Source organism: Pan troglodytes, chromosome 5 (assembly GCF_028858775.2).
Source record: "Pan troglodytes isolate AG18354 chromosome 5, NHGRI_mPanTro3-v2.0_pri, whole genome shotgun sequence".
NCBI lineage: Eukaryota > Metazoa > Chordata > Mammalia > Primates > Hominidae > Pan > Pan troglodytes.
The window spans coordinates 99595872-99620419 of NC_072403.2; the positions used below are offsets into that span (position 1 = coordinate 99595872).

General features: G+C 38.3%; 1 protein-coding gene across 20 annotated transcripts in view; it reads left to right on the plus strand.

Moving 5' to 3' along the window:
• ORC3 (origin recognition complex subunit 3) overlaps window positions 1-24548 on the plus strand; it is a 75999-nt gene that overhangs the window by 11016 nt on the left and 40435 nt on the right. For 14 of the 20 annotated variants that reach the window (XM_001156658.7, XM_009451622.5, XM_009451621.5 and 11 more), the window contains 8 exons: window positions 1488-1632; window positions 4026-4130; window positions 5781-5932; window positions 7204-7337; window positions 9870-10029; window positions 14100-14213; window positions 19146-19279; window positions 19741-19804. In XM_001156658.7, the coding sequence (XP_001156658.2) occupies window positions 1488-1632; window positions 4026-4130; window positions 5781-5932; window positions 7204-7337; window positions 9870-10029; window positions 14100-14213; window positions 19146-19279; window positions 19741-19804 (1008 nt within the window). The remainder of the gene's footprint in view (window positions 1-1487; window positions 1633-4025; window positions 4131-5780; window positions 5933-7203; window positions 7338-9869; window positions 10030-14099; window positions 14214-19145; window positions 19280-19740; window positions 19805-24548) is intronic. The other 6 variants (XM_009451626.5, XM_054686826.2, XM_063812530.1 and 3 more) reach the window with 1 other exon arrangement.

Here is a 24548-nt window from a genome sequence, read left to right on the forward strand (position 1 = left end):
GTAACACCCTAAGTCTCATTTTTGTTGCGTCTCATCTTCCTTTCCACCAGTTTACAAGAGTATTGATGAAATATAGGAAGTATTGGTCAAGCATAGCCTGTATATCCTTAAAAAAACAACCATAATCCAGCCTGGGCAACTTGGTGAAACCCTGTATCTACAAAAGCTACAAAAACTAGCTGGGCATGGTGGTGTGCACTTGTAATTCCAGCTACTCAGGAGGCTAAGTTGGGAGGATAACTTGAGCCTGGGAGGTGGAGGTTGCAGTGAGCCGAGATAGTACCACGGCACTCCAGCCTGGGCAGCAGAGAGAGATCTTGTCTCAAAAACAAAAACAAAAAAAACTCATATTTCTTGTGAGTGGAACAGATGTTTATGATAGTTGTTAAGGCAAGGAGCTTTCAAATGGTGACGCTCTTAAATTATCCTTTCAGGTATACAACTGTGAAATCAAGCTGTTTCTAAACTCCTTCACTTTCTCATCTTTATATTCCAGCTCAGAAACATTTCTTCACTATAGCAAATTGGTAGCTCTAGGGCCAGCATTTTAGGCTGACAACTTTTTTTTTTTTTTGGCCAACACAATGTTGTAGTTTTTGGTTTAATTGCCTTTCGGAAGGTTATATACTTTCCAGTTTATTACTGCCGCCTACCAGTCCTTACTGATTTACACCTAGTGGTAATGAGCAAAGGCTCATTCACGTATTCCATGTGATCCTTCAAGGTATTTGAATTTGTGGTTTCCAGTTTAGGCCGTCTTCATTTCTGAATCTGGATTGTTATATCCTCCTGACTGGCATCCCTGACACCATTGGCCAAATTAGAAAAGACCCTTTTCAAGGCAAATGCAGCCCAATTCCAGGCAACCCCTCCAGCCCTGTTGCCAGATTAACCCTTCTTAACCCTGATCCAATTATGTCTTTACTTCACATCCCTTCAGTGGTGCTCCCCATCGGACAAAATCCAAACCCTTTAATGTCATATATCATATATATATAATATATATTATATATATATACACATTTATATATATACACATATACAATATATAATATATACATATATATTTTTTATATATATATATATACAATTTTTTTTTTTGAGACAAGGTCTTGCTCTGTCACCCAGGCTGGCGTGTAGTGGCATGATCACAGCTTACTGCAGCCTTGACCTCCCAGACTCAAGTGACCCTCTCACCTCAGCTTCCCTAGAAGCTGGGACCACAGATGTGCACCACTACACCCAGCTAATTTGTCTTTTATCTATAAAGATGAGGTCTCACTATGCCGACCAGGCTTGAGAGGGAATTTTTAATGGGGGAACCCAGAGCACTAATTACTAGAGATTTAAGGAAAAAACATTTTTTAATTAGGTTCATCTTTTGAACATTTTACATCATTGAATCCATGACAATTTTCTTTCCACAACCAGGAAAGACATCAGATTATTATTTCTAATAATAATAAGTTTTTGTGTGTTCTTTGTAGCGACTACAAGAGGAATTAAATAAAAACTTGTTTGGCAATCTGATTGAATTTCTGCAAAAATCACATTCTGGATTCCAGAAGAATTCAAGAGACTTGGGCGGTCAAATAAAACTCAGAGAAATTCCAACTGCTGCTCTTGTTCTTGGTATATATGCGTATGTTTGTTCATGCATGCATCTCTGTGTATTTCGTTTTTAAATTTTTTTTTATTGTTGAGAATAGTGGAAGGACCTGTTTTGATGAGCCTATTTTGTCTCTCTTATTTGTACAATTAAACCAACTATAGTTTATATTACATATTTTCAAAAACCAATAAAAATTCCTTATCTTTACAGACGATCATATGTTTGTAAATTAAAAGGAATTTATCTAGCTAATGTTCTCCCCAACTTTTGGTCGGAAGGGAAAATATATTTGTTTTACTCTTTCTTTGTAGATACATTACAAGAGTATATGAGATTTGGTAATAAAGAAACTACCAGTGTTAGTAGATTTGGTTTTCATACTTTTTTAAGTCGTATCTTCAATGGAATTACTCTATGACCTTAATTTTATTTTCCTGTGCATAGTTTTTCCATCTTAGATTGTTTCATTATATTCATGTTAATTACCTACAAGGAGGTGTTTGGATGAATTGCACATAAATTGCTTTCAAATTGCAGGTTGTAAATTTCTTAAGTACTTAAACATCCATCATTAATATCTCATCTTTACCAAACATTTGGATTCCAGCACAATGGAAAAAATTTCTTTGGAATATTAGCAAATTTTCTTCATTCCCTTTGAAAACAAAGTTGAATTTATTTGGGTTCCAAACATGCTCTTAATTTCTCTTTCAATTTATTCAAGATTTGTTATGCTAGTTAGCTCTGAGATAAGGAATTAATTCTCAACCTCAATGCACCCACAAATAACCTCCAGGGATCATATTAAAATGTAGATTTTGGTTAATGGGTCTGGGGTGGGGCCTGAAATTTTACATTTCTAACAGGGTACCAGCTGATGCCCATAGTCCCAGGACCACACTAATAAGACTCAAGGGAATGATTTTTATTATGCTGTGGACCAGCTTTACAATGCAACATCTAAAAATTCTCCCATTTGAGGAAAAACTGAGGCCCAGTGATGGCCCACTTGTACCAAGCTAATGGAAAGAATGTTTTAAAATCATGGTCTGAGGAGAACATTTTTCTAGTTAAACACATTGTTGATTATCTTGTTTGTGATAGACAAGTTCATTGTTTTATAATATAAATATAACGAATATAATGTTATTAATAAATAGCTTATAGCCAGTCAGTGAAAGCCAAGATAACCCAGTGTTTTACTGAACTTCTAAATTTGTTCAGGGATGCGTTATTATAATCATAGACCATAATGCATGCTAGGAATCATTTTGATATTTTCTATTTTCAATATCCATTTAAAAAATAGTCTGCTAATATTTTTATTCTTTGGCTCTCCTAGGGGAAAAAAAATGGTTTATTATTGCTGGCATGGATGATTCTGAAATTTTTCTTTTTCTTCCAAGCAATGAAAGTTTTGCAACTGTAACTCTTAAGCAGTTTGAAAGTGGCTGCTGCTGTTATCTGCCTAAGCACCAAATGACTTTCTAGAAATCACAGATGGTTATATTAGGGAAGATACCAGTTAACAGAATTTTTTTCCAAAGTAGTGGGAAATTTTTCAGTCAAAAATTTGATAACTGTATGCGGTGCCCTGAAACTCTGATTTGCAGAAATGAAAACCAGGGATTCCGTAAATACCAAAAGAACCCATAGTTTTACTTTTTTAAAATTTTTATAGAGACAGGGTCTCACCATGTTTGCCAGGCCGTTCTTGAACTCCTGGCTTCAAGTGATCCTCCCAAAGTGCTGGGATTATGGGCATGAGCTATACTGCACCTGGCCAGTTTTAATTTCCTTAAAGAGCTTGTTAGGAATTTGACAAAGCAATGAAATTACTTCTAAGATGTTTTCAAGGGTCGGCTGGGCACAGTGGCTCACGCCTGTAATCCCAGCACGTTGGGAGGCTGAGGCGAGTGGATCACTTGAGGTCGGGAGTTTGAGACCAGCCTGGCCAACGTGGTGAAACCCTGTCTCTATTAAAACTACAAAAATTAGCCGGTGTGGTGGCACATGCCTGTAATTCCAGCTACTCAGGAGGCTGAGGCAGGAGAATCACCTGAACTTGGGAGGTGAAGGATGCAGTGAGTTGAGATTGAGCTGCTGCACTCCAGCCTGGATGACAGAGCGAGATTCTGTCTCAAAAAAAAAAAAAAAAGAAGCTTTCAAGTGCACATCCCAGTAATTTTTTTGAAAGAGGAATTGTGCAAAATATCTTTCCTGACAAATATAGTGTATGCCTTTGGATAGCTATTGTTAATGGATATCTCATTTATATAGTATATTTCCTTGGTTTCTGTTATTAATCATTTTTTAAATGTTTTTACTTGTTTGCTTGATATGTTAAATAGCTTTTGTCATTAAATTATTATTAATAAAAATGGTGATGTAATATTGATGTATTATCTCATAGGTGTGAATGTCACAGATCATGATTTGACATTCAGAAGTCTAACAGAGGCCCTTCAGAATAATGTCACACCATATGTAGTCTCATTGCAAGCTAAAGATTGTCCAGGTAAAATATAAATGCCATAATAACCTTGATGAGATGTTACAGGCTTCTTTCATCCTTTTCTCTCTTTTTCAGGCTTTCTTTATCCCTTTTTTTGGTGGAAAGAACACAGTGCTATGTTTTGGGCAGGGTGAGGTTTGGGGGCTCTCAGAGTAATTGTGACTATTACAGAACTCTGCCTTCTTTTGCTGTCTTTGTTCTTGACCCATTTCTGCCCTATCAGCTTAACTGCCAGTAGCAGTCCAGGCATTTTGTGAGATGCATTCTTTAACCCAGTGAAACGTTTAATAAGTAGAAAGACTTAGGACAGAAAGCTGAGAATTGGGGAATGAGGAGCTCTTGTTCAGCTCAAAAGAGAGTAGACCACATGGGCTCATGTTTCAGCCATAAATCATCTTATTGTCCCACTTTGAAAAGCCACCATGGTGAAAAATAGTCCACTGACAGAGCTAATCCTGAGCATGTGAACCCATGAAATCATAAAGAGTGTTCACACTAATATATTAAAAAGCTTTTTTTTTTTTTTCTTTTGAGACAGGGTCTCACTCTGTTGCCTAGGCTGTACTACAGTAGCATGATCATAGCTCAGTGCAGCTTGAACTCCTGGCCTCAAGCAGTTCTCCCACTTCAGCTTCCCCAGTACCTAGGACTACAGGTGCATGCCATTACGCTCAGCTACATCAGCTACATTGTGGGGTTTTGTTGTTGTTGTTGTTTGTAGAGATTGGGTCTTGCTGTGTTGTCCAGACTGGTCTTGAACTCCTGGGCTCAAACAATCCTCCTGCCTTGGCTTCCCAAAGTGCTGGGATTACATCTTGAGTCACCATGCCTGGCCCTAATGTAGTAAAATTTGTTTGGATTAGATTGATAAAAGAGATTTATGTGCTTATATTGCTTTCATATTCATAAACTGATTGAAATTAAGTAAAAGCCCTTAAAGGCATCTTTAAAAATGGCTATATGAAAGATTTATAATCAGTAAAATAATTCATATGACACTTGATTTTTCTTAGGGACCTTGAAAACTGTTTATTTTCCTATGTAATTTAAATACATATTCCTAAAATTCATAGTTTGCATATCTACACATTTGCTTCTGTGACCTTTTTATTATAGATAATATACATAAGTGGCTGGGAGCAGTGTTTCATGCTTGTAATCCCAGCACTTTGGGAGGCTGAGGCAGGCAGATCATGAGGTGAGGAGTTCGAGACCAGCCTGGCCAACATGGCAAAACCCTGTCTCTACTAAAAAATACAAAAATTAGCTGGGTATGGTGGCATGCGCCTGTAATCCCAGCTACTGGGGAGGCTTGAGGCAGGAGAATTGCTTGAACCCGGGAGGCAGAGGTTGTATTGAGCCGAGATCCTGCCACTGTACTCCAGCCTGGGCAACAGAGTGAGACTCCATCTCAAAAAAAAAAAATAAAGATAATATACATAAGCTTTGGTTTAGTCTTAGTCTGAATTAATGAAGGTACTAATGAGCATCAGTAGTTAATATGTTAAATGTTACATTAGCTGTATTGATGGTAAGTATAAAAAAACACATTCTACCAAAAAAAAGTAATACACTGAGCAAGAAGTTTCAAGAGCTTTGGTTTTATTTTTAGAAGAGGCAGAGATAAGCTTTCTTACTTTTTATATTCCGCAGATATGAAACATTTTTTGCAAAAGTTGATCTCACAGTTGATGGACTGCTGTGTAGATATAAAATCCAAAGAGGAGGAAAGTGTTCACGTCACCCAAAGAAAGACACATTATTCAATGGATTCACTTTCCAGTTGGTATATGACTGTCACACAGGTAGATATAAACTGATGATTTTCTCCCAGGAAATTGACGTATGATTTATGTGGCTTGGATTAATATTAGACAGTACTGTTTTGATCTAACAAGGATATGTTTCTGCAGCACTAGGTGTTAATTTAAAAGTAGCTATTTATTTTTTCTAATGCTACTCGAATTTTAAAATGTTCTTTTATTAGTGTGCAGCCTAATTCCGGGTAAGTGCTTAGGTTTTTACAAGGACATATTATTTGTTGGAGAATGTCCTCTAATGACAAAAACAGAGCATCAGGAATTGCTTCTGTTGCATGTTCCGTCTCTGTGACAGTAACTATAACTTTAGTATATTATCTCTTATGTTCCTCAATGTTTGCTTTGTCCAATAGAACCATGCTGCTAGTATCCACTGTCAACTTAGTTCAATGAAGAATAATCATGTATTTTCTAAAATCTAATTTGTTTTATGTTTAGAGTTCTTAGGGAATCAGTGTTCTTTAAGTAAAGTATGTTAGACAAACAGATAAGTAAAAAGAAGTTCCATTCTACCATGACAGTCTGGTGAAAAATAATAGCCTAGGTTAACACTAGGTAATTGCGTCATAAAACCATAGTCTTAGGTTATGGTGCTGTGTAGCCAGACAGTATGGGAAAAAAAATACTGTGGTTACATTTTCCAATCAACATTTTTGCTGAAATCATCGTAAGTGAAGTTTCATTTTGCTTTATATAGGGACTAAACTGCGTCTAATACTTACCATAATACCTTATTTGCTCCACAATTTTAGACTTTCCAGATCAAATGCTACTTTTGGTTTATGTCAGATATCTTTTTAAAAATTGAGATTGGACCAGATGATACCTAGTATCCATTTCAGGCTTGAAATTTCACAGTGGCAGAGTAGCAAGTACTACTATTCATTATATTTTTTTCATTAAAAATACTAGTTCTCACTGTAAAGCAAAGCAGAATATAACTTTCTACCAACAGAAAAATCAATTTTGTAGAAAATTTCCTCTTCCATGTTTTTTTCTGTCATTTCCTTAGCAGAAAATATAAATATTTCATATGAGTTATAGATTTTTACTGAACCTTTTTCTTCTTGGTTATCATTCCCATGTCAGACACAGCAAGATTCTAGTAACCTGAGTTTCTATTTATCGTGCGGTAGAAAAAAAATAAACAGTGTTATTGTGAAATTTAAAGAGAGATATGTCAACATGTGGCATTATAACATTGTTTGAGTGGTAAGGCTTACCTTTAACTCTTTCTTTCTGCAATGGCTTAAAAGAAGACGGACCCAAAAATGCTAAGCAAAAAAAGGACTACTTCTAGCCAATGGCAGTCTCCTCCTGTTGTCGTTATCTTGAAGGATATGGAAAGCTTTGCCACAAAAGTACTACAAGACTTCATAATTATCAGCAGGTAGATGGTGTATCACCTGGCTTTTATGAAAAACTCCCTTTTTAAGAAAATACTACTTTTAACTTGAAAAGTATAATCTTCATTTTAATACCAACTGGATAAAAATCAAAGTATTCAAATTCTTTATAATTGAATATTCAAAGACTTCCTATCAGATTTTCCATTTGCTTTTTGAGCCAAGAATGAGAATCAAAGGCACATTTAGCCAGTTTTAAATTGACATGGTAAGATAGTATTAAATATGGTTTTTCTCACCAAGATTGACTGTCTCTTACTCACCCATTAAATAGATAAACTACTCCAGGTTGAGTTTGTTGTTTTTGTTTTTTTCTTTTTTTTTTTGAGATGGAGCTTTGCTCTGTTGCCCAGGCTGGAGTGCAGTGGTACGATCGCAGCTCACTGCAGCCTCCGCCTCCTGGGTTCAAGCAATTCTGCCTCAGCCTCCTGAGTAGCTGGGATTACAGGTGCCCACCACCACACCTGGCTAATTTTTGTATTTTTAGTAGAAACAGAGTTTCACCATGTTGGCCAGGCTGTTCTCGAACTCCTGACCTCAGGTGATCTGCCTGCCTCGGCCTCCCAAAGTGCTGGGATTACAGGAGTGAGCCACCATACCTGGCTAAGTTGAGATTTTTATTAGGTCTTATTTTCTGATACCCATCCATCCTTAGATGCTCTGAGTTGCATATAGTTTTACTAAGCAAAAGTGTCTTCTAAATAACATTATTTTGCATTTATATAATATTTCTAGTGAGAAACTATTTTCACGATTGCATTGCGTCTTCAAAGCAATCATGTGAGACTCAGAATTGAAATAATGAACTCTTATTTTAAAATCCAGTGACATGCATTTTCCCTGGTGTATTTTTTAGGATGGAATTTATTTGGCCTCTTCTATATGTCAACTTGTTTTAATAGTTATAGCTACATTTGCCTAAAGCTATATATTGTGTTAAATAATTTACTAGTATACTTTATTTTTATTTTTATTTTTGGAGACAGAGTCTCGCTCTGTCCCCCAGGCTGGAGTGCAGTGGCGCCTTCTCAACTCCCTGCCACCTCCGCCTCCCAAGTTCAAGCAGTTCTCATGCCTCAGCCTCCCAAGTAGCTGGGATTACAGGTGCCCGCTGCCACGTCTAGCCAATTTTTGTATTTTTAGTAGAGACAGGGTTTCACCGTATTAGCCAGGCTGGTCTCAAACTCCTGACCTCAGGTGATCTGCCTTCCTTAGTGCTCTTTGGGGCCTCCCAAAGTGCTAGGATTACAGACATGAGCCACCACACCCAGCTAATTTACTAATATACTTTAAATTTCTACTTTGATAGGATCTTTTTTCCCTCATTGATTCTAAGAGTTCTATATACTAGGACTTTTCTTTTTTTTTTTTTTTTTTTTTTGAGACAGGGTCTGGCTCTGTCACCCAGGCTAGAGCGCAGTGACATGATCTTGGCTCACTGCACCCTCCACCTCCTGGGCTTAAGCAGTCCTCCCTTCTCAGGTCCCCAAGTAGCTAGGACTATAGGCACACACCACCATGCCCGGCTAATTTTTGTATTTTTTGTAGAGATGGGGTTTTGCCATGTCGCCCAGGCTGGTCTCAAACTCTTGGCCTCAAGAGATCTGCCCTCCTCAGTCTCCCAACGTGCTGGGATTACAGACATGAACCATCGCACCCAGCCCAGATCCTAGGACTTGCATGAACCATTGCACCCAGCCCAGATCCTAGGACTTTTCTTAATACTGACACTGAACTGCTTAGCATGCTTGGAAAGTACACAGTACAAAATAGTGACAGAAAAGCTGTACTTTTTTTTGGAGCTTAGACTTAATGACTACCTTAGCCATCAAAAGTGAGGAAGACTATAGAAAGGGCTCAAACTTTGAATGAGAGATTAAATGGAATGGTATCTAACATCTCTTCTAACACTTAAGATTGTATAATCTTCGGCCGGGGCATGGTGGCTCACGCCTGTAATCCCAGCACTTTGGGAGGCCGAAGTGGGTGGATCACATGAAGTCAGGAGTTTGAGACCAGCCTGACCAATATGGTGAAACCCCATCTCCACTAAAATTAAAAAATTAGGCATGGTGGCACGCACATGTAGTCCCAGCTACTCGGGAGGCTGAGGCTGGAGAATTGCTTGAACCCAGGAGGTGGAGGTTGCAGTGAGCTGAGATTGCACCACTGCACTCCAGTCTGGGTGACAGAGCAGGACTCCATCTGAAAAAAAAAAAAAGAAAAAAGATGGTATAATCTTCAGGAAAACTTTCTGGACCTCTCTGTTCTTATTTATAAAATGAGAGCATTTATTAAGAGATTGATTTCAAAGCTAGACTGTCTGGAAAGTAATTATTTCTCTGTTTAATAGAAGAAAGTGAAAGACTTAGAAAATTTTAGTGTTTGCAATGATAATCCTTAACAGTGTCTTATAAGGTAAGCATTAAAATAAAGTTTGTCTTATGTTGAAATATGATGTATTGAAATATATTTGCTAAATAAATTTCACTTTTGTGTCTGTCTTTCAAAACTAGTCAACATCTCCATGAATTTCCACTAATACTCATTTTTGGAATAGCCACATCTCCTATTATCATCCACCGATTGCTTCCTCATGCAGTATCATCTCTATTGTGCATAGAACTGTTCCAATCTTTGTCTTGTAAGGAGCACCTGACTACGGTACTCGATAAGGTAAAAAGAATAAGTTTTACCAGTGAAATAGGATGAAAAGAAAACTGCCAATAATAGATTGTTAAGATAACTGTTAACGATAAGCCTCTACAACTCTCTGAGTACTATCTTGAACATATTCCTTCACATACTTTAATATTTTTACTTAATAATTTTTGTAGTGTTTTATAGTTTTACAGTGATTTTGTATATTACCTCTTCAGGTAAAATATAAGCTTTATGAAAAGAGTGATCATATCTATCTATGTACTTAATCTCTTTATATCTTTACTCAATAGAAAATTATAGGTTTATAATGTAAATTTTTACAGAATTTGTAGACTTTGTAGTAACAATATATTTTGACTCTTACATTTTGATTTTTCTAATTTTTATTTTTTTGAGAAGGAGTCTAGCTCTGTCATCCAGGCTGGAGTGCAGTAACAAAATCTTGGCTCACTGCAACCTCCGCCTCCCAGGTTCAAGTGATTCTCCTGCCGCAGCATCTCAAGTAGCTGGGACTACATGAGGTGTGCCGCCACGCCTGGCTAATTTGTATTTTTAGTAGACACAGGGTACCATATTGGCCAGGCTGGTCTGGAACTCCTGACCTCAAGTGATCTACCTGCCTTGGCCTCCCAAAGTGCTGGGATTACAGGCATGAGCCGCCACACCCAGCCTGACTCTTACATTTTGTATAAAATGATTTGAAGTTTTTAGTGGACTGTTTCCTAACTGATTTGTCATGCTGCTCTTGACAACAAATAAATACTAACATTTTCCTAGACCTTAGCAACTAAAGTTAATTAACTATGTTTCTACGTAAATGCAAGTATGATTCTTTAATATTGACTGTATTAGTCTGTTCTCACGCTACTGATAAAGACACACCTGAGACTGAGCAATTTACAAAAGAAAGAGGTTTAATGGACTCATAGTTCCACTTGGCTGGGGAGGCCTCACAATCATGGTGGAAGGCAAGGAGGAGCAAGTCACATCTTACATAGATGGCAGCAGGCAAAGTGAGAGAGCTTGTACAGGGGAACTCCTCTTTATAAAACCATCAGATCTCATGAGACTTATTCACTATCATGAGAACAGCACAGGAAAGACTTGCTCCCATGATTCAATTACCACCCACCAGGTCCCTCCCATAGCACTTGGGAATTCAAGATGAGATTTGGGTGGGGACACAGCCAAACCATATCATTCTGCCCCTGGCCCCTCCCAAATCACATGTCCTCACATTTCAAAACCAATCATGCCTTCCCAACAGTCCCGCAAAGTCTTAACTCATTTCAGCATTAACTCAATAGTCCACAGTCCAAAGTCTCATCCGAGACAAGGCAAGTCCCTTCTGCCTATGAGCCTGTAGAATCAAAAGCAAGTTAGTTACTTCCTAGATACAATGGGGGTACAGGCATTGGGTAAATACAGCCATTCCAAATGGGAGAAATTGGCCAAAACAAAGGAGTTACAGGCCCCACGCAAATCTGAAATCCAGCGAGGTAGTCAAGTCTTACAGCTCCAGATGATCTCCTTTGACTCCATTTCTCACATCCAGGTCATGCTGATGCAAGAGGTGGGTTCCCATGGTCTTTGGCAGCTTCACCCCTGTGGCTTTGCAGGTTACAGCCTCCCTCCTGGCTGCCTTCATGGGCTGGTGTTAAGTGTCTGCAGCTTTTCCAGGCACACGGTGCAAGCTGTTGGTGGATCTACCATTCTGGGGTGTAGAGGATGGTAGCCCTCTTCTCACAGCTCCACTAGGCAGTGCCCCAGTAAGGACTCTGTGTGGGGACTCCAACCCCACATTTCCCTTTCACACTGCCCTAGCAGAGGTTCTCCATGAGGACCCTGCCCCTACAGCAAACTTCTGCCTGGACACCCAGCTTTTCCATACATCTTCTGAAATCTAGACGGAGGTTCCCAAACCCCAGTTCTGTGCACTCACAGGCTCAACACGATGTGGAAGCTGCCAGGGCTTGGGGCTTGCACTCTCTGAAGCCATGGCCCGAACTTTGTGTTGGCCCTTTTCAGCCACAGCTGGAGTGGCTAGGACACAGCACCAATTTCCTAAACTGCACACAGCACGGGGACTCTGGGCCCAGCCCGTGAAATCACTTTTTCCTCCTAGGTCTCCAGGCTTGTGATGGGAGGGGCTGCCATGAAGACCTCTGACATGCCCTGGAGATATTTTCCCCATTGTTTTGGGGATTAACATTTGGCTCTTTGTTACTTACGGAAATTTCTGCAGCTGACTTGAATTTCTCCTCAGAAATGGGATTTTCTTTTCTATCTCATTGTCAGGCTGCAAATTTTCCAAACTTTTATGCCCTGCTTCCCTCATAAAATGGAATGCCTTTAACAGCACTCAAGTCACCTCTTGAATGCTTTGCTGCTTAGAAATTTGTTCCTCAGGATACCCAAAATCATCTCCCTCAAGTTCAAAGTTCCACAAATCTCTGGGGCAAGGGCAAAATGCCGCCAGTCTCTTTGCTAAAACATAACAAGAGTCACCTTTGCTCCAGTTTCCAACAAGTTTGTCATCTCCATCTGAGACCCCCTCAGCCTGTTTCATTGTCCATATCATTATCAGCATTTTGGTCAAAGACATTCAATAAGTCTCTAGGTAGTTCCAAACTTTCCCACATTTTCCTGTCTTCTGAGCCCTCCAAACTATTCCAACCTCTGCCTGTCATCCAGTTCCAAAGTCACTTCCACATTTTTGGGTATCTTTTCAGCAGTGCCCCACTCTACTGGTACCAATTTACTGTATTAGTCTGTTCTCACACCACTGATAAAGACATAGGCGAGACTGGGCAATTTACAAAAGAAAGAGGTTTAATGGACTCAGTTCCACATGGCTGGGGAGGCCTCACAATCATGGTGGAAGGCAAGGAGGAACAAATCACATCTTACATGGCTGGTAGCAGGCAAAGAGAGAGAGCTTGTGCAGGGGAACTCCTCTTTATAAAACCATCAGATTTCATAAGACTTATTCACTGTCATGAGAACAGCATGGGAAAGACTTTTCCCCATGATTCAGTTACCTCCCACCAGGTCCCTCCCACAGCACTTGGGAATTCAAGATGGGATTTGGGTGGGGACACAGCCAAACCATATCATTGACCTTCCCCAAATTGCTTCTGGACTCACCTCCTTTAAGATGTGCTTTATGCTGCTTATTTAAGGTAAACTAAAAACAACCTGCCCACTAGCCACTTACACATGGGTTTTAGTGTTTTTCTTTTTTTCCATAGAGGTGATTTATAGACACTTTTAAGGAAAATGTTTTCAAGCTGCTATTTTTAAATTTGCTTGGCTAGGCCAGAAAGGGTGGCAAGCACCTATAATCCCTTTTACTTGGTAGGCTGAGGTGGGAGGATCACTTGAGCCCAGAAGTTCAAGGCTACAGTGAGCTATGATGCCACCACTGCACTCCAGCCTGGGCAAAAGAGCAAGAACTTTCCTCTACAAAAAGAAAACAAAAAACTTGGTTATAGCCAAGTTCAATTGGCCTTTTACAACTATGCTTCTGTTTAAGAAGCCTTGTGTGACTTTTCATTTTCAGATGTAAAACATCACTATAGACAATTGAAAATTAGCCAAATAATACAAATTCAGCTATTCTATACTTTTGAAATAGACATCTGTGAAATAGACATTTGTGTTTCTCATTCAACAATACATAATATATTACTCTTCATTAATTTGAATCAGTAGTAATGAAAAAAATCTCATCTGGTAATAAGAATTGCCAAAGCCTGCAGCTTCTTCAGTGGTTTCTGGTGAGGAAAAAAAAAAAGGATGATATAGTTAATAGGTGGTATTTTTTTTTAATTAGGAATTTGATGGAAGATGGTATAGATCTTTGGTTCTGAAGATATAGTATAAGTAGCTTCTTTTTGTTACTCTTGTATAAATTAACTTAAAATTTTTGTTGACATTTGAGCTTAAAAAACTACCTATTATTGCAGCTTTCATAGTTAACTGTGTATAATATCATTCTTTGCCTCATTATTAATACTTAGTATTTATGAAGAGTGAAGACTAACAAGGAGTTTGTCCCCCTCCCTTTTAATCTCTTTCAGCTACTTCTTACAACTCAGTTTCCCTTTAAAATAAATGAAAAAGTATTACAGGTTCTGACCAACATCTTTTTGTATCATGATTTCTCAGTTCAAAACTTTATAAAAGGACTTCAGGTAAGAACACAGTAATGGGTTTGAAAATTCTCAAGCTGATTCTAAATAATTTGCACATTATTTCAGGCTGTCTAGTGTGGTAGGCATTTTAAATGGCAAAATCTAGAATAAGTAAATTCCAGTTATTTTATTCTACGTTCTACAATTCCTTTGTTACCTTGCAGCAAACTGTAGAGAATGCACTCATTAGGATATCAATAATGGGAAAAGACTTCTATTCCAGCAATTCTTAACCATTTTGGGGGTAGGGACAAGCGGACTTTTTTGGTTTGTTTCCGAGACTCTCATGAGAGCTTGTGGACTTTTTCTACCAAGGAAATGCTATATATAAGGGGTCAGCAAACTTCTGTAAAGGGCCAGATATTAAACATTTTTAGCTTTTTTTTTTTTTTTGAGATGGAGTTTCACTTTGTTGCCCAGGCTGGAGTGCAGTGGCATGATCTCAGCTCACTGCAACCTTCGCCTCCCGGTTTCAAGCAATTCTTCTGCCTCAGCCTCCCATGTAGCTGGGATTACAGGTGCGTGCCACCACGCCTGGCTAATTTTTGTATATTTAGTAGAAACAGGGCTTCACCATGTTGGCCAGGCTGGTCTCGAACTCCTGACCTCAGGTGATCCACCCACCTTGGTTCCCAGAGTGCTGGGATTACAGGCCTGAGCCACTACGCCCGGCCCATTTTTAGCTTTGCATGCTACATGTGGTCACTGCTGTTGCTGTTTCTGTTTCTTCTTCTTTAATAATCCTTTAAAGATATAAAAAAGGTTTTTAGTTTCTGGACCATGCATGTGTGTGTGTGTGTCTCTGTAATTTGTATTCTGATACATTGGGAATTCATTTTCACTAGTTTCATGAATTGCCTGAAGCTAATTCAGGAATTTAGCTTCATGATATATGCTGTAACCTAAAAAAGATCCCCATTCTCCAGTTGTTTAAAAGTTAGTATTATTTCCTTTTCTTGGAAGCTACATAAGTGTAGTCATTTTGAATACATGCCAGTTGTCTAGTTCATTAAAACCTATGCATTATGCCAGGCATGGTGGCTCATGCCTATAATCCCAGCATTTTAGGAAGTCAAGGTGGGAGGATCACTTGAGCTTAGTAGTTTGAGACCAGCCTGAACAACATAATGCAGCCTCATCTCTATTAAAAATAAAAAATAAGCCAGGCGTGGTGGCTTATTTACAAGAGTCCCAGGTCCTCGGGAGGGTGAGGTGGGAGAATCACATGAGCCTGGGAAGTCAAGGCTGCAGTGAGCCATAATTGTGCCACTGCACTCTAGCCTGGGTGACAGAGCAAGAGACCTGTCTCTATAAAAAACAAATAAAATTCTGATTTTAAAAACCTATATATGTATTAGTAACCTTTGGTGCAAAAATTCAATTTGATAATCCTTCATTTTGTGTAGTGCCTTGAAGATTATAAATTATTTCTCATGTTTCCTCCCTTCAAAAAAAGATTGCAGTGGTTTCTTTGGCTAATATGTATCTTTTCCTCCCAACTTTGACTTTTTAAAGAGTATTTTAAAAGAATAAAGCATTATTTACCTTAGGAATATGTAGAATTAAATGATATTAAGATTAAACTTTCTAAATTATTTCTTTAATTTCATTTCATTCATTTACTCATAAATACTTGTCAAGAACCTATTGTCAACCAAGCACTATGCTGAACCCTGAAGATACAGATAAAAAAGAAATCTCTGGGCTGGGCGCGGTGGCTCACGCCTATAATCCCAGCACTTGGGGAGGCCGAGGCAGGCAGATCATGAGATCAGGAGTTCGAGGCCAGCCTGGCCAACATGGTGAAACCCTGTCTCTACTAAAAATACAAAAAATTAGCCAGGCATGGTGGCGCATGCCTCTAATCCCAGCTACTTGGGGGGCTGAGGCAGGAGATCACCTAAACCTGGGAGGTGGAGGTTGTAGTGAGCGAGTGAGCGGAGATCATGCCACTGCACTCCAGCCTGGGCAACAGTGTGAGGCTCCATCTCAAAAAAAAAAAAAAAAGAAATCTCTGCCTTCAAATTGTTATTTGTTTAATGATGGAGGCAAAACAGTAAACCCACAAGTCTGAGTAGTCAGTGCTATGAAAGAAATATGCCCTGGGGTTCCATAGGAAAACAGAAGTGTATGCCTAAGAAATAGGAGCGAGCCAGGTCAGAATTTCAGGCAAAAGCAACAGTAGGGGAAGAGAGATCTGTTAGAATGCTATTGCAGTAATCTAGACAGGACATGACAAGGACTTAAATAAACTAAGGTAATGGTAGTGGAACTGGAGAGGAGGAAACAAATTTGAGGATGAGATCGAATAAAAAAACCTAGTGACTAAGTAGGTCATAGGATGTTCTGTTGTTTTGTTTTTTCTTACTTGACTTGAAGCTGAAAGGTTAAGAGAGGAGTAAGATGACACAGGCTCTAGCTTGGCAGATTGGAGGTTAGTACCGTTTATTAACTGTACATGTTAATACATAGCAAAGAGCAAGGTTGTTGTGAGAAAAGGATGAGTTTCTTTTTGTATATGGTTAATTTAGGGGTGTGTTAGACATAAAGATTTTGTGCTCAGGAGAAAGATTTGGACTGGAAATAGATATTTAGGACTTATCCTTAAAAGGTGGCAGTTAAAGTCATGTTATGAGGATGAAATGTCAGCTAGAGGGAGTAAGGAAAGGCTAAGGGCAGCACCTTAAGACAAACTGACCTGTAAAACTGAGCAGTAGAAAAGGAGACTAAAAACAAGGAGAACCGGTAGAAAGTGGAGTACCACTGAAGCCAAGGGAAAAAGAGATTCAGGAAATAGAAACTGTACTCTAAATACCTTGAGACAGAAAGTAAAGGACATTAACCAAGTTACTTAATCTCGCAGGGTCTCAGTTTTCTCATTTGTAAAATAAAGCAATCAGATTAGATGATTTTATGGTTTCCTGATAATTTATTAAGCACTTCCTTTATGCTTGACACTTTACTAAACTATTTACATGGTTTTTTTGTTTTTGTTTCTTTTTGAGATGGGGTTTCGCTCTGTCGCCCAGGCTGGAGTGCAGTGGCATAATCTGAGCTCACTGCAACCTCTGTCTCCCGATTTCAAGTGCTTCTCCTGCCTCAGCCTCCTGAGCAGCTGGGATTACAGGCATGCGCCACCACGCCTGGCTAATTTTGTATTTTTAGTAGAGATGGGGTTTCACCATGTTGGCCAGGCTGGTCTCGAACTTCTGACCTCCGGTGATCCACCCACCTTGGCCTCCCAAAGTACTGATATTATAGGCGTGAGCCACCTTGCCTGGCCTGCGTGGTTTTATTCATGTGTATTATCCTCAGTTTTGCACATGAAGAAATTAAGATTTAAGTTAAGTGGCTTGGCCAAGGTCACACCACTAACAAGTGACAGCATCTTTAGACCTCATTTCCCCAGTTTTCCTAGTCCTCAGTGGAAAATATTGGTAAGTCGTGATTTCTACTTGAGACAGAGTCTCACTCTGTTGCCCAGGCTGGTCTCAAACTCCTGAGCTCAAGCGATCTTCCATCTTAGTTTCCTGAGTAACTAGGACTATGTAATTCCTGATTTCTATAGGATGTACAGCAGGACATATTATCATTCTGTGTGTTTTAGCCTTCCCTTCATTAGGTGGATATGTTAACCAACTTGTTGATTGACCCAGATATTGAAAACACACTTGAACAAAATAGTTAAGTGAAAATGGGTTCATATCCTATTTGTAGCTCTACTGTAACTTCTGTGGCTTCCTCCCATTCCTCTTCCGCAGCAAGCCCCTTAGCCTGTTTAGTTTTTATTTTTCTCATGTCTAAAAAGTACTGTTAACATTGGGATAAGCATTATCACTTTGACGTAATTAGAAAAGAGAAGAAACAAAATTATGTTAATATGTGCAAAAGTAATTTAGCACCTGGCATAAACAGTTGCTTTCTATTTTGTACTTGTTTCTAAGTTAGGCAGGCCCTTTGCCTTACAGCCTTAGAGAATGGACTATTTTGGAAGATTTCCTCTAGCCTTGGGTATCTTGTTGTCAGCATTATGAACTCAGAAATTCATTATCAGTTCCCCCAGGAAGGATCAAGCCCAAGATTATTGATTCATCCCAAACAAATACCTTAAGATGGATATGTAACCTAACATGCTGATTTATTAATTTGTGATGAGGAGTGACCAGTATCAGGGTACCTGAAAATACCAAACTGGTCAAGCAAAGTTTGCTTAGAATCAACATAATGAACATTTGCATAGTCTTGCAAGTTATACCAGTTTCTAGGTATAAAACTCAAGACTATCCAAATGTATACAAGATTATCCAAACGTTCATTATGTTGATTCTAAGCAAACTGAATGTTAGAATCTGGAAAATTGTCTTCCCTTCTACCATAGAGCCCACAGCATTCTATTATTAAAATGCTTATATCTACCAGATAGTACACCATGTTTTCCTCCATGGGAAAAAAATTAATTTGAAAAGATAAATTTTCATCATTCACTTTAATCCATAGGCACAGCTCCTACCATAGCAGCATTATTTTTTGTAACAGACCAGTTTTTGCACTGATTTTAGATTGGCATTTTCTTATGGGTTTTGGGGTATCTATTAGACCCTTTCGTTAAACCTCAGTTCGGTCCACACCACATTTGTAATTATTATGTGTTGCTTTTGCAGATAGCTGTTCTATCCATTTGCATTAGTTTATCTTAGTTTGTATTTCAAAGATTACCATTTTCTGACCTGCTTCACAGAATTGGAACCTTAAAATATGAGAGTTATATAGCCATTTTTATGTTGTTTGCAGTGTTATTGTGACATTATTAAATATATTAGTGCCATAAATACTTTGGCTCTTTAAAAAAATCCTTAAAATTGAGCAGATTGTAGCGCAATAGATTTACTGCCAAAATATAACAAATATGTTTAATCTTCACATGTCTTTCAGCTTTCTCTATTAGAGCATTTCTATTCCCAGCCCTTAAGTGTCCTGTGCTGTAATCTTCCAGAAGCCAAAAGAAGAATAAATTTTTTATCAAATAATCAATGTGAAAACATCCGACGTCTACCATCTTTTAGGAGGTAAAAAGAGAAGTACATGTTTAACACATACTATACTAGAATTTGGTACTAAATAAGAGATCTCAGATCCAGTTATTTCTGAAGTAGGGAAAGGAATAGTAACCTATTCTGTTTTTAATTGTGGGATTTCCTTGTTGGATTTGAAAATTTGGCAAAAAGAAAAGTATTTTTACAAAGGGACATAATTTGCAAGTTCTCCAGAGTTACTTTTTAGAAATAACATTTCCTATTCCTGGGGTTTATGGCCTTTTTTAATGTTTATATCTATAGACTATGAAGTCCAGCTGATTTAAGGAGTTTAAAATTACCATTAAACCATAAATGTCATACTGAATTTATTTTTGTGAAGAAATGAAAAAAATGTGGCTACCAATCTAGGTAGTTCTTTTTCCCAATATGCTATTTAAATATGTTGAATGTTTAATTTTCTCTTTTTGTGTATGGAATGGTGAAAATTCTAGGTACGTGGAAAAGCAAGCTTCAGAAAAGCAAGTTGCACTCTTGACCAATGAGAGATATTTGAAGGTAGGAACGTGAATGTGTTTCAGTTTCATTCTCTTTTTCCTTTCATAAAGAAGAATATGCATGTAACATTTATTGAGTTAATAAAACATATTTGTGCATCTTAATATTTATACAGTGAAGTACTGGGTCTTGATAGTCACCTAGGAATGTGAGTTTTAAAGATGACATAAAACCTTAGCTCTAAAAGTTGAGGCTTTTTTTAATCAAGAAAAAATATTAAACACCAAGTTTCTCTTGTGGCCTATTTTGAAAGCACCTTTAGATCTATAGAGATCTGCTATGTGAATCTTTTTCCACCTAGCAGTTTTGGAATCTGCCAGCAATTTCGTTGTAATGTTCTTTTTAAAGGCTGTGATAAATAAAAGCATTTAGAAGCCAGGCAGCTTAGGCGTCTGCTGCTAAGTGGGTATTGATTTGATTTGAAGAAATATCATTATATATTGATAATATAAAGCTAGGAAAGAAGTAATGAGCTTAGAAAATTATCAGTGAGCTGTACAACATAAGGAATATCAAAAGAAGGAGGGCTTTTTTCTTTCTTGAATAAATAATACTTGGATGTAGTATATAATTCAAAATGGATATAGTATACTATATATGTTATAGTATATAATATACAGTGAAAGGCTTCGTTTCACCTCTGTCTTCCAACTACCCATGTCCCTTCCCTGGATACAGCCAGTGTTACTAGTTTCTTATATTTCATTCTAGATAGAGTCTCCATACATACAAGTAATTATATTATATTTTGGCAGTTGCTGCCTTCTTACAATATTCTGCACCTTGTTTCATTTTGTACTTAATCTTGGAAATCATTCCGTATTAGTACTGAAGAGTGACATAGTAGTCTATTGAATTAACGTACCTTTTTTAAGAACATGCCTCTTACTGATGAGCATTTAGAAACACATAATGTCACATTTATTTTCATACTCCTCATGCCTTTTTTAGGAAAAAGTTGTTAGAATATTGTAATGATAGTAAGATGAGATTGAAGGTAAGCCATAGTGCTAAAGATGAGTTTTGGTAATACATACGATTTTCAGATTTTGAACAAGAGAATGTTAGATCTTATACATGTACAATTATATATCAATTTAAAAAATTAAAAATGTGTTTTAAAAAATGTTAGATTCTAGAGGGCATGTGTTTCCCTCCATTGGTAATTTATGCCCATTATAAATGCTCAAAAAATATTCAGAATGGCTTTTATTAAACATTATTTCTAATGTAGAATCCACACTGGGCCGTAATATAAAGTCACTTCTAGATTGGGCTCAATAATCATTTTAGTAATCTCTGTAATGCCTTCAGAGCAGTATAGGAGGTTCTCAGACCTCCATGCAGGTTGTTTTGCTGGGAAGAAATTTAAGAACTAGTGAGAAAGAATGTGTGCATGTTTACTGAGTCTTTGAAGATTAGCTAGATTAGCTCTCTGTTGAGTCAGCTAGTTGCCAAGTCCATTTCCTGCTAGAACTTTCTGTCAGAGTTATTTCAGAAGCCAGGAATAGATTTTTTAAGAGTACCTTTAACCATTGAGATGACAGAGGGAGAGAATGTCTAGGCTAGTGTATTATAGAAATTGCCTGACATTGGTCAGGCACGGTGGCTCACGCCTATCATCCCAGCACTCTATGAGGCCTGGGTGGGTGGATCACTTGAGGTGAGGAGTTCAAGACCAGTCTGGCCAACATTGTGAAACCCCATCTCTACTAAAAATACAAAAATTAGCTGGGCATGGTAGCGCATGCCTGTAGTCCCAGCTACTCAGGAGGCTGAGGCAGGAGAATCGCTGGAACCTGGGAGGCGGAGGCTGTGGTAAGCCGAGATTGTACCACTGCACTCCAGCCTGGGTGACAGAGCAAGACTCTGTCTTTAAAAAAAACAAAACAAAACAAAACAAAAAGAGCCTGACATTTATGTCTGCTTTTCAGTGACTTTTTACATATTTTCTTAGCATTTATTTATGCTATCCTTGTTCTTGTTGCACTGTCAGTTTTGCTTGTTATGATCTTTGGTGTATTCATTTTCAAATTACATACTTTGTCATATAAGTGCATGTTTTCTAGAGACTTATACAGTGAGAAATATGAAAAAGCACAGAGATTTGTACCCTTACCCTGAAAAAGTTACCTGCAGGCTACCTGCTGAAATCAAAAGACAGAAAGTGTCTAAGAAAAAATGAATGTTTTAGGCCAGGCACGGTGGCTCACTCCTGTAATCCCAGCATTTTGGGAATCTGAGGTGGACGGATCACTTGAAGTCAGGAGTTCAAGACCAGCCTGGCCAATATGGTGAAACCCTGTCTCTACTAAAAATACAAAAATTAGCCGGGCATAGTGGTGCACGCCTGTAATCTGAGCTACTCCAGAGGCTGAGGCAGGAGAATCACTTGAACCTGGGAGGTGGAGGTTGCAGTGAGCCAAGATCATGCCCTAGCGTGGGCAACAGAGCAAGACTCTGTTTCAAAGAACAAAAACAAAACAAAACAAAAGAATGTGTCTTGATTTTTTAGTTTAGAGTAAAAGTATCTTTGAATATTCTCATAATAATGCTTCTCTTTTTATGGTTTTGTAAAAATACATGACAATAATGTGGTACTACAAAATACAGGAAATTTTGTATTTGAACTGCAGTTACTCATTAGCTATGTATATTTAAGAAAATCACTTACCTTATTTAAGCCTCAATTTTCTTTTTTTTATTATACTTTAAGTTCTAGGGTACATATGCGCAACGTGCAGGTTTGTTACGTGGGTATACGTGTGCCGTGTTGGTTTGCTGCACCCATCAACTCGTCATTTACATTAGGTATATCTCCTAATGCTATCCTTCCCCCAGCACCCCCACCCACCAACAGGCCCTGGTGTGTGATGTTCCCCACCCTGTGTCCGTGTGTTCTCATTGTTCAACTCCCACTTGTGAGTGAGAACATGTGGTGTTTGGTTTTCTGTCCTTGTGATAGTTTGCTGAGAATGATGGTTTCCAGCTTCATCCATGTCCCTGCAAAGGACATGAACTCATCCTTTTTTTATGGCTGCATGGTATTCCATGGTGTATATGTGCCACATTTTCTTAATCCAGTCTATCATTGATGGACATTTGGGTTGATTCCAAGTCTTTGCTATTGTGAATAGTGCCGCAATAAACATACGTGTGCATGTGTCTTTGTAGTCGTATGATTTATAATCCTTTGGGTATATACCCAGTAATGGGATTGCTGGGTCAAATGGTATTTCTTGTTCTAGATCCTTGAGGAATCACCACACTGTCTTCCACAATGGTTGAACTAAATTACACTCCTACCAACAGTGTAAAAGTGTTCCTATTTCTCCACATTCTCTCCAGTATCTGTTGTTCCCTGACTTTTTAATGACCGCCATTCTGACTGGTGTGAGATGGTATCTCATTGTGGTTTTGATTTACATTTCTCTGATAACCAGTGATGATGAGCATTTTTTCATATGTCTGTTGGCTGCGTAAATGTCTTCTTTTGAGAAGTGTCTGTTCATATCCTTTGCCCACTTTTTGATGGGGTTATTTTTTTCTTATACATTTGTTTAACTTCTTTGTAGATTCTGGATATTAGCCCTTCCTTTGTCAGATGGGTAGATTGCAAAAATTTTCTCCCATTTTGTAGGTTGCCTGTTCACTCTGATGACAGTTTCTTTTGCTGTGCAGAAGCTCTTTAGTTTAATTAGATCCCATTTGTCAATTTTGGCTTTTGTTGACATTGCTTTTGGTGTTTCAGTCATGAAGTCTTTGCCCATGCCTAGTCTTGGTATTGCTTAGGTTTTCTTCTAGGGTTTTTATGGTTTTAGGTCTTACATTTAAGTCTTTAATCCATCTTGAAAGATTTTTTTATAAGGTTAAGGAAGGGATCCAGTTTCAGCTTTCTACATATGGCTAGCCAGTTTTCCTGGCTCCATTTATTAAATAGGGAATCCTTTCTCCATTGCTTGTTTTTGTCAGGTTTGTCAAAGATCAGATGGTTGTAGATGTGTGGTGTTATTTCTGAGGCCTCTGTTCTGTTCCATTGGTCCATATCTCTGTTTTGGTACCAGTACCATGCTGTTTTGGTTACTGTAGCCTTGTAGTACAGTTTGAAGTCAGGTAGCATGATGCCTCCAGCTTTGTTCTTTTTGCTTAGGATTGTCTTGGCAATGTGGGCTCTTTTTTGGTTCCATGTGAACTTTAAAGTAGTTTTTTCCAGTTCTGTGAAGAAAGTCATTGGTAGCTTGATGGGGATGGCATTGAATCTATAAATTACCTTGAGCAGTATGGCCATTTTCACGATATTGATTCTTCCTATCCATGAGCATGGAATGTTTTTCCATTTGTTTGTGTCCTCTTTTATTTCACTGAGCAGTGGTTTGTAATTCTCCTTGAAGAGATCCTTCACATCCCTTGTAAGTTGTATTCCTAGGTATTTTATTCTCTTTGTAGTAATTGTGAATGGGAGCTATTTAAGCCTCAATTTTCTTATATAGAAAGTAGGATAATAGGCTGGGTGTGGTGGCCCATGCCTGTAATCTCAGCACTTTGGGAGGCCAAGGCAGGCAGATCACTTGAGGCCAGGAGTTTGAGACCAGCCTGGACAGCATAGCAAAACCCCTTCTCTACTAAAAATACAAAAAATTATCCAAGTGTGGTGGTGTGTGCTTGTTAACCCAGCTACTTGGGAGGCTGAGACACTAGAATCCCTTTAACCAGGGAGGCAGAGGTTATAGTGAGCTGAGACAGC